The 11459-nt window shown below is 34.4% G+C and overlaps 1 protein-coding gene across 1 annotated transcript; it reads left to right on the top strand.

Moving 5' to 3' along the window:
- The first annotated feature begins 5146 nt into the window (after window positions 1–5146).
- LOC105389229 lies at window positions 5147–6964 on the top strand. Its single transcript, XM_011560321.3, has 2 exons — window positions 5147–5874; window positions 6066–6964. The coding sequence occupies exons 1-2, from the start codon at window positions 5554–5556 to the stop codon at window positions 6561–6563; spliced, it is 819 nt and encodes a 272-aa protein (XP_011558623.3). The 5' UTR covers window positions 5147–5553; the 3' UTR covers window positions 6564–6964.
- The last annotated feature ends 4495 nt before the right edge of the window (window positions 6965–11459 follow it).

The raw sequence follows: 11459 nt of genomic DNA, 5'->3' as shown, positions 1-11459 counted from the left end.
CCTACCCCTTCATGTTTTTGTTTAAATTAGACATACCTACTTAGTTTTTATCTTTAAAGTGTGGTTTTAAATGCGAGCGTTATCAATGAGGTCATTGACTTTACTTTCCGGATAGTAGCATATTCGTTTTCGTAACTGTAATTAAATCAACTACTACTAATAGGTACAACTATTAGTCTAAGTTATAGGTAATGATGGCAATATGAACAAAATTGTACTTTCTAGTTCTGTATTTTTATCGTGTGTCCTTGCCTTACAATGTGCAAACATCGATTTTCTTAGAATTTATATGGTTTTATAATACTTTATTTATATGTATATCTGTTTGTTCAAATATAGAATATTCTATCTGTCTATCCTATATACTTACACTTTATTGCACACAAAATAAATTTTAAACAATTTTTTATTTTTATTTAAATTTCTTAGGATACTTTTATAATAATGTAAACATAAACTTTCACAATAATTAGTAAGTAATAAGTAATTTTACTAACCAGCAAAAATACATGAGTAATACAGTGACATTCAAAGGCTAGATAACTTTGATAGCACGCGTGATAAGCACCCACTGAAACTATGTTCCAATAAACAACACTAAGGTTTATTAGATATACAAAATCATATCAAGGTTTATCGATTATACTAATCAATGAGCACAAATACAGATAAAGGATAGCCAATATTGATCCGAACTGTGCTAATTTACCTTTACTAGCTTCGAGGGAGAGAGTATCTGTATCTAGTAGGTGCAAGAAATAGTTCATTGTTACCCAAGGGGTAAAAGCCCCTCATCCAGTCCCTAACCGGGGTTTGGCACCTGAGTTTAGCGAGGTTGCTAATGTTAAGAAGGCTTTTACTTTGATTTGGCAGAATTACCAGCGCTGTATAATTTTTTATACAGCACATGCTGAGTCAGAGCCATTTTACTGACATAATATACACCACAATTATTGTTATTCTTCATGCCACTGTACCTTCGTGGCTGTTTTGTATTTGTGACGTGTATTTTGTTAGTGAATAAACGATGTATCTATGTCTATGATTTAATCGCCATTCATTGCATTTTAGAAGCAAGAATGCTCCGTGGGCCAGAAAAGAGCTATTTTCATGCCTCTTTTGAGAGCAATAGTAATGGCAACGATCTATTATCTATCGACATCACGTGAAAAATCACACACATGTTTGCGTAGATTCATTATTTAGTCATTGACGACGTCGAGTAGAGTGGAGCTTATAGCTCTAGTGAAAAGAGACTAAAATTGTGTAACAGATCCTTTTTCTAAATCTGAAAGCACTGTAATGTGTTTACAGTTTTATGTAAATGACGTAATGGGTTCTGCAGACCGGTATACTAGACTGGGAAAACACAATAAAATACGTTTTTAGTTAACAATGATGTGAATAATGTACCTAGTCTACTCAGTCTATTTTGTTACGACGAGTTTAGGCAATAATAAATGTTGAAAGACTTTATAATTTTGGTACAAATTAACTTCTAGAGGCACTAATAAATTCCATTGGTAGAACCATTAGTAATTCAAGCTCTAGGTGGATACCGCAATCTTTTGTTGATTAATCTATTTATCTTTTTATATTATACTTACTGGCGATTCCTCTTGCCCTTTTTACAAGAAAATCCTGAAAGAATTGTCAAAAGCGGGTTTTGTGTCCATTTTAAATTGAAGAAAAGTTTCAATGTGTGAGTAAAAGCATCTCAATATTATTTACTAGACCGTCCTGTATATAAGTACTTATAAAAACTCGAATAAAGTTGCCAAATGAAGCCAATAAAAATAATAACTGAAAGCAGTTTTGTTTATGTAAGTCTAACCGCACAATGCGTCTGCAAAGTTATTGTAAGCTTAAGAAATTCATTACGATGACAATAGTTTTTGTTTTTTACTAAATATACAGGGTGGTTGGTTACTAGATTTGTTGTAGAGTTTCGGATCAGACATTTCAGGGTTCAATCGACTGAAAATGCCTTCCTTTACAACAAAAGAATAGGTACATCGACTTACCAATCATCCTGTGTTTTCTGTGTAATTTAAAACCACACTACTATATTTAAATGTTTTACTACGTTGTAATTTAAGTTTGTACTTATTCCAAAACGGCGATATGGTTCGCAACCTATCACTGATGTGCTGCGAAAAGTGGGTGGTTTTTGGCGCTTGTGAGCCACCTCTGACTACCCCTTCGGGGATTACAGTCGTGAGTGCATATGTAATAATGACTATTTATTATTATTATTATTTATTTATGTATGTATGTAGTTTAAACACCACGGTTGTCCACGGTAGACAATGTATCATGTGTACTCGTACATAGGTAGGCCGCATACGAGTACTTATGATGTATGTATGACCTATAAATTTGTTAACAGGCCATTACAGTGTCCGCGCGTCTTCATCATTGTTCTAATTAATACGCCCTCCGCTACAGCCAGACGTCCCAACAATCCGATGTAGTTGACTTATCTATCAGATTATCTGTATTTGCAATTAGATACATCGCCCGTAGCAATACTCGTATTTACTGTATACCTACATCTGATTAGTTACAGTTACCTAGCTATTTTGGTTTCAATTTGTTTTTAACCGACTTCAAAAAAAGGAGGAGGTTCTCAATTCGTCGGGATCTTTTTTTTTATATTTTTTTTTTATGTATGTTCACCGATTACTCCGCCGTTTATGGACCGATTTTGAAAATTATTTTTTTGTTGTATTGCATTGAGCTTCCAGGTGGACCCATTTTTTTTCAGAATTTTAGTTCACCCCCAAGGGTGGGTAAAGGGGTAAAAACAGGGTATGAATTTCCATTTTGGGCACCTAGTAACCGATTCTAATGAAATTTAGAACGTAAATATAGTTCTTATAACAAAAAAATATGATGGTGACCTTGAGCTGATCTGATGATGGAAACGGAAGGCAGTCAGGGGAACTCCTCAACGGTATATAGCAACTACTTCGTGTTTAGGCTTGAATGATTTGTATTGATTAGTAGGACTTTTTGGTATCATTTGCACCTTACTTTTGATTGAAAATAAACTAAAAACTATAAAATAAAAACAAAAATTAAAAAAATTAAAAAACCGACTTCAAAAAACCACAAATATGTAAGAAATAATTTAAGGTTTACACAAATTCTACTTGTATGTGTCAGTACAAACATACCTAAGCAGGAACTGTTCTTTTTTGTAGTTGGTGCCATATTTCTTCAGATTACTTTGTCACCGCACCAACATCAAAAAATAACAGTTCCTGCTTAGGTATGTTTGTACAGTCACATACGAGTAGAATTTGTGTAAACCTCAAATTATTTCTTACATTTTAGTGGTTTTTTGAAGTCGGTTTTTTAGCTATTATGACATCATAGCATTCTGAAAATTTAGTCATTGCAGTCTTCTTTTTGTATTGGTATTACTAACAGTACTGTAACTTTTGATACGGCCTATTTAATGGCAATGGAGAATTTTTTCATTGAGATTATTATAGTGAAACCTTTTTTTTTATTTTCAAATTACAATATATATACATATAGCGAGTTAGCGACCTTATCAAAAGCAAAAACTTTACCATAAATATTTAAGAGACGAAACCTAACAAGAGCGAAGTGTGATACACAACAAGGAGTGAACATCTAGTCTGCGAGTGAAAGTGCACTTTCCTATGGCCTGTCTGTATACAACATTTAATTGAACTAAACTCGACTCGCGTCACACAGTTTTCCCTATAACTGCGGCACCAATGTGACTCGAATAAATTCACACACTGAAAACAAAAAAAAACAAAAAAGCAAAATGCTCTCAAATCTCTACTAATACCTCCTCAATACTTATATTATGACAAAAGGACGAGAGTTTTTTATGTTGAGCCTCAATAGTTATTTCTCTTTTTCCTCAAATTGATATTTGATGCTCGGCGTTATTATTAATAGGTATGTGTAACCATTTTCTGAAAATAAAAGCTCAAATGAGAAACAGAGTAGGTAGGTACTCTAAGTACAAATTAAATAGTCATTGAGGTAGGTGGAATTTATTTTAAATTTATTTCTTCAATACCTGTACTTTTTTCATCCGTTTTTTCACCGTACAAAGTCAGTAGTGCCGCACCTGATATACCTAAGCCTCTACTACTCTAGGTTAATGTTGTATCGCTTTCATGTCCGTCTCTTGCATAGTTAATTGTACGATTGTTAACCTACTTATTTGAATCTTCTTTGTTAAGTACAATTTCACTGCTGATGCAGTAAACTGGAAATAAATTAGTATCAGGTAGCACACCACCGTTATTTGTTTTTGTAGATAGGTAAGGTCATAAGTGTTATTTTATTCACTAAGACCTAAGTCCAAAATTTATAGAATTAAAATAAAAAAAATATTCAGATACTTATAATAATATAATTATATTTTTTCTACTTTTTTATTAAACAAATCATCATCAAGGTATACCTACGCATAAGTATATACTTAGTACCTAACTATGGATGTTTTTAGAGCATTTTCCCCATATTATTATGATGGGAACGGTCAATGTTCATGAATAAAGTTGACTATTTAGATGAAGTGAGGAAATCAAAGTCCAACAATTCTTGGCAAATTTCCAAGTACGTCAGTTCACTCAATGTTTACCTGCTGTTGCTACGTTTAGTCGTAAACAGTATCGACTACTGTAAGATGTGCCTACCTATAGTACCTAGTTGCACACAGTCACTAATACCGTTTCATTATGCTTGCCTACGAGGCCTCACATCATGCCTGAATTTCAGGACTGCTAAATGTTTGAAGAATATCACTCTTATTTGGACTCAAAAATTGTGAATTTACATAATGACTTGATAATAATAATTATGTTGGAAATTATTATTATCAAGGTTATTACTATGGTTTTGGCTTTTTGATGTATACATACTTAAGTAAATCCGACAAATAAGACTTTAGTAAGTACTTAATTATTAATTATTACTTATAAGGTAATATAATACAATAACCTAATACCTATGCAATGCTACCTAATCATAATTTAAATAATAATTATTAGTTACCTACTACGTGCCAGAATGTCAACAAGGACAAAAGACAACACAAATCGATCGAACCTCACACGACTCGCTTGCTTTACTTTTTGACGGATCTCGAACACTGCTATCTCGGTCTTGGCGAGTCGCGTCGACATCGACAGTGCATGAGAGAGCGAGTACTACAACAGTGACGCCACTCGGTTTCTTTCGGCTACACTCGGCTCAGCTCGCCACTTCCCGCGCGTGGCAGTCGGCGCCCCGGGCAGCTAGAACTCGCCTCGCCAGTTCGTCCGCTGGCTCACTCGCACTCGGCCACGTCGATAAACGCCAGGACGTAAACCGCGCAGTTCTAGAATATTCCCGCAACCTTGCACCCAGTCAAGTCTCAAACATTATACAGTATCACTAAAGGAGTGGCAGAAGATTTAAACAGCTAACTACAATAAATTCGGACATAAGGGTGGCGTCTGGCGTGGGAAAATTACCTATGACGACTTGATCGTCAAGTTATCGTGTTGGTTGGACAAAATGAGATGGTCACCGGATTTAACGATGAAATTTATTCAACAATACAAAATGTATCCGTGTTTATGGAATTTCCAATCAATGGATTCGAAGAGTGTTAGAAAACGCTATAAAGCATGCGTCGCCATTGCTCAGAGTATGAATTTACAAGACTTTGGAATCGAAGATGTAAAAACTAAAATAAAAAATTTACGTTCTACGTATCTTCAGGAGATCAAAAAAATTAATAAGAGTATTAAAAATGGCGGACCAGCCTATGTACCAAAAATACCATGGATCCAAGATTTTAAGGAAGTTTACATGACAAAGTCTGGAAAAAAAATTGTACGTAGCCTCTTTTTTTTTCTTCTGTTGTAGGTAAATTATTGTAAGAAATATTTTCAAATTATAATAGATTGTTAACTGTTACAATTTAAAATTTAATCTAGGTATCTATCTAAGATAGTGAAATGAGAAGCAGTGGAGGGGCCGGAAGATATCGCTAATTTCCATTACTTACCTTTCTTTATTTTCAGACTTCAGAAGAAAACTTCGAAGAAGATTTTGAAACCGTAAGTCGGAGCTCGTCAGACTTTTCAACAACCCTTGATACGACAAACGTAAAGCAAGAACCTCTCACTTTTGCTGATTGTCATGATGATGATAAAACGGAAGATGGAGTATTAATGACGAAAGGTGAATCAGAACCCATCACCAATGAAGAATACGTACTAGTTCAGCAGCATGAAAGTACAAGCGGTAACCAAGCAATTTCAAGAAAACGGAAACACAATGATAGTAGTTTTAATAATTATTCTAAAAGGAGAAATATTGAAATAGAAATCGGGGGAGAGACATTATACGACACATTTGGACGAAGTGTAGCACAGCAACTCAAAGCACTATCTGTAGGTAATGCTATGATAGCCCAAAGTAAGATTCAAAATATATTGTCTAAAATTGGAATAAAAAACTATAAGGAGAAAGAAGCTTGTAAGTGTTTCCAATCCGATGCAAGCGATGGAGATCTGTGACGCTGAAAATTTGTAATGTTTATGTAAATTTTTATAATAATTAAGGACTTCAAAACATATTACATAGCACCTATATTGTAAAATACATAATTGAAAATATTAAATAGTTTTTTTATAAGTAAACATCTGATAGATAACTGCATCATTGTTTATTTCTGAGAAAGTCACTGATGTCTATATTACAGGGTTTCCCTAGTTTAGACATCAGAGGATTACCGCATACGGACTATTAAATATGTGATTATCTAAATACCTTATTATTACAAGGAATATTTACATGATTAAATTAATTATTTAGTTATTTATTATACTTCTATAATATAAGTTCATTCTAGCAATTGTAACTAGTATTGTGGTACTTATTGTGTAACATTTTTTGAAATAAAGTTTGTTATTTATTATTATACTAGCTGCTCCCGCGCGCTTCGCTTCGCCTTAAAAAGTTTTCCCGTGGGAATCCCGGGATAAAAAGTAGCCTATGTTCTTTCCCAGGATCTAGACCGTATGTATACCAAATTTCATTCAAATCCGTTCAGTAGTTTTGTCGTGAAAGAGTAACAGACAGACAGACAGACAGACACAGTTACTTTCGCATTTATAATATTAGTTAGGATTAGGATAATAGCTGATCCCGCGCGCCTCGCTTCGCCTTTAAAAAATCCTGTGGGAATTCCGGGATAAAAAGTAGTCTATTTTCTTTCCCAGGGTCTAGACCGTATGTATACCAAATTTCATTCAAATCCGTTCAGTAGTTTTGGCGTGAAAGAGTAACAGACAGACAGACACATTTACTTTCACATTTATAATATTAGTTAGGATTTACTTAATTGTACCGTCACGGAAACTTTAAAATCATTTCATGATTCGAATCATTCTATGTATTAGTTTACACATTAATTTTAGTAAAACCGCATACCTACCTGCTGCCGCTACACGGGTTAACCGTCACTATAACGCCATTCACCATAAATACAGCGCTGTGATTATTAGGGCGCGCATTAAACGACTTTATCGACGTCGATAACGAGCCCGTGTAGCGGCAGCTGTGCAGAATAGGAGCACGGAACGGCAACATCTCATGGCAAGGTCAGGTAGAGGTCTCATTTCCGATGGGCCGCGGGCACTTCCGGTCGCGCGGTGCGTATGCGCAGATATCCGTGCCAGTAGGCCGGCTCGGGTACTGAGGGCTATATTGACTTTCTGCTATTAAATTGTGAGGTACATTAAATGATAGGTACTGAGGGCTATATTGACTTTCTGCTATTAAATTGTGAGTGTACATTAAATGATAGGTTCTACTTACTTTGTTATTTACCTTCTAGTGGGTAAAGGGGGGCATAATTCTCCATCTATAGAAACTTTGTTTTCGTGAATTTCCATAACTTCTTCAGAAAGTCGCCCTCCTTCGACGTAACATTTTTTTTAAAGTATTTTTTTTAATCTGTTGTCTAGTTATGTTGTTAAGATCTGTGGTAGTTAAATATATTCTAAGTTAGTAGGCATTTAAAAAATATAATCAAAAACATTTCAATAGTATGGTTGATTTGTATAAAATGCTATGAGCTTTTGACTATGTGGTCTGAAAATTAATATGTATTACTTATGTTATTACCTAATTATTACCTAAAGTAAGTATCTGTGCAGATAAGAACTAAAAAATCACGTGCAGACATACTCGGATAGTATAAATAATGAATATTTTATGGATTGGTTACATTACTTACATACTTAATTAATAAATTTGGATGCCATCCAGCCAGACCGAAATAAGTTATTGGAAAATGAATCATAGATTTATTGGAAAGCCCAACTCGACTCCATTTTGTCCAATGAAAACATAATGGCCTGATAATTATTTAATTAGCAATATTCACTAACAGATGTTGCACGTGGTCTCATTATAACATTTTAAAGGTTTTATTAACCATTTCAAATATTTAAATATTTTCACGACTGATATACAATATAAATACCTAGACCATGTGTAGATAGATGTTGTAAAATACACTCAAGAGCAATAAAAAAAGTTCCAGAACGACAACATTCTGATGGAACTTTATCACTGATCGCGATTGACTTGACGTAATTAGTAGCGAAAACATCTAAGTATAAGTCAAATAATGATGGCATTGATGGCATGCACAGTTGAGCAATAGTGTAGGAGTAAGTGAGATGAAGGAAGAACACCTGAAGAATAGGATATATATTTTTTTTTTTATAAAGCCTATTTAGTTTCCCACTGCTGGCCTCCCCTTTTTCCTTCCTATATTTTGTTACTACCCATAAAAAATACCAAATTATGTATAAAATAGTATAAATTATTATTAATACCAGTGTGGTCAAATTACGGTCTAATTTGCGTTGCGGAAGAACGTTGGATAAATAAATAGTAGGTATTGAAAAAGGCAATAATACTTGCCAGTCTGAATATGTTTTACGTAATGTGCACTGTGCGGTCACCACAAGTATTGCGCAATTCATGACCTTCTTTTTTCAAAACATATTTGCCCTTGGACTGATCGTAATGTAAACCAATACCAGTAAATCTTTTTTTTACGTACCTATACTACCTATGCATCTGCAGTAAATTATGATTAATTTTACTACTTATTACAAAGTTATATTATATAAACCGTAAAATTGCTTATCAACTATTGTTCAACGGGATTTTGAGATTCACGAAAAGGATGGAAGTAAAATGTTTTGTCCTACAAACTTTGTTTGATATATTCTAATTTTTTCGTGAATTTGTAACATTTAGTAAAACTAGTGACGACTTTTACAACCCTCTTTCGGCTCAATGTAGGTACTTACCCTTTTTTAACGTTCTTTAGATGTATTTAAATGCCTTGATCATCTTCATCCACTGATTATGCAACAAATTTTTCAAGAATTGCGTCATTTTGTTGGTACGTGATACACTGAAGCTTACACAAGCGAAGACATAAGTGATTGTAATCAGATTATGTAGGTATACGAGTATGTGTTATGTCATTGAAAATAATTAGTTTTGACGACTATTTGTGAGATTTGCACCATGACCAGCTATGCAATTCAGTCATGATTTTAGCCCTTGTCTTAGGTGAAGATGGAAGCGGAAAGGCATCGAATTAAGCCCAATAGTGATATTTATGGTAAGTATTAAGTAAGTAGTTATATCGTCTGCCGTATAGTCTTGCAAAAAATCCTTCGCGTTTCCTTTCGTCTAGGGCCGAATTTATACTTACAAAAACTACAGGAAGGGCATTTTTGGAAACATAACATTTTTTTTTGTCTCGAGCTCTACAATATGAAGATCTATCTCAAACTCACAACAAAAGCTAAAAAATAAAGACACCCTATTGTACGCCTACCTACTAGTACCTACACTACGTCTAGAATTGCGTCTAGCCAGTTGGTCAAATTACAAATCCTAACGATAGCGTCGAGAAGCTGACTCGCAGGTAGGTGAAGTACCTACATTATTAAATAATTTATGAAGCTAGTGAGTCGGTCAGTTGATTCGTCATCACTCTGAGACTGTAACCGTGTCAGCGGATCCGAATAGGATCAAGGTCAGGCGCATGCGCTTCGACTATTATAGTCGTGTGTACCTGGCCTTCTGCTGGTTTCAAAATTAGTATTAATCTTTAGTAGCTGTAGTATAAATTTAACGTTCAGAATACCAGTAACTTGCAATGTAATGTAAGTAGGTACTTACATAGTAATACAACTTTGAATCTAGACAACAAAGTACCTATAAATACAAATAGTAGAGGCTCTTAATAATGTAATTTCTAACAGAGTTTGTGATGGCATAGGCATAGTGAGTAAATGAGAAAGGCAGAAGTACAAATATCTATTCTACTTTCTAAAGATAAGGAAGAAAATTTTTGAAATGTTAAATTTTCTCGTACTGGGTAGGCAGGTGTCATACATAAATTGCTGTTATACTTTTGTTTTAAAAGATAATGTCGAACAAGCATTACTGAATATTTCATCAAAATACGACGATAGCGATACGAAGATCCAATTTTGAGACATCACCCTTCTGTAGCAGCCAACTTAATATAACAGATAGGTGTGTGTAGTTGTAGTGTAGGAGCACTGGTATTAGTTTAAATGGACCTTTAAAATTTGACCTACATTGTTTTATTATGTAATCCACTGTTGAGTAAATAAACATCATACGCTCATCACTGGCTTTAATAAAAAGTTAATATTATCAAAACATGTATTATTCGCTTCAAATGCTATTAGGATAATGGAGCGGAACAGTGCGTAAGATATCCCCAGTAATAAGAGATTATGCATTGGGTTCTTGTAGAGTACTCTTAATAGCATTAATATTGTAGCATTCACAGAGTATAGGTATTATGTACGGGTTCCCCTCATCTCGCCTAATCTTTATTACCCGAAACTCGTTTCGCATAACTCGTATGGTCTAAACTTTTTTGGTCGAATCATACCTTTGCCAAACCTTATGTCGTCTAAGGCTCGTTTCGTCTAAAACTCTTTTGGCACAATCTTGAAACATCTAAGTCTCGTTTGCTCAAATTGATTTTCAAATCGGTAATCTTGTTTCTCTTTATATTAAGTAATTAAATAATATATTATGTAGTACATATACAAATTGTGGTATTCTTTTCTTAAATTCCGAAAATCACGATATAAAATGATCATAATATCGAAAGTCCAAGACCATTATAGTTATTATATATAAACTTCATTAAAACTCCATAGGATCGAAATCTAAAGATAGGTGCGACGACGAGCAAAGCGAGGAGGAGCGTGTTAGGTGCACATATTCGTCAAAAGCAAAGCGGAGCGCAGCGAAGCGGAGCGGAGCGTTTCCCACATAGCGAAAACAATTCAAGGCAACACTTTGCGCTATGTAGGTACGGACACGTTTCTTTA

The sequence above is a fragment of the Plutella xylostella genome, chromosome 9, assembly GCF_932276165.1.
Source record: "Plutella xylostella chromosome 9, ilPluXylo3.1, whole genome shotgun sequence".
Lineage (NCBI taxonomy): Eukaryota > Metazoa > Arthropoda > Insecta > Lepidoptera > Plutellidae > Plutella > Plutella xylostella.
This window is presented reverse-complemented; position numbering and strand designations above follow the sequence as displayed.

Bases quoted from the DNA above. Each gene is read 5' to 3' on its own strand.
- LOC105389229 (XM_011560321.3), top strand. From the start codon at position 5,554: ATGAGATGGTCACCGGATTTAACGATGAAATTTATTCAACAATACAAA. The intron at 5,875-6,065 runs GTACGTAGCCTC...CTTTATTTTCAG, and splicing joins CAAAGTCTGGAAAAAAAATT to ACTTCAGAAGAAAACTTCGA.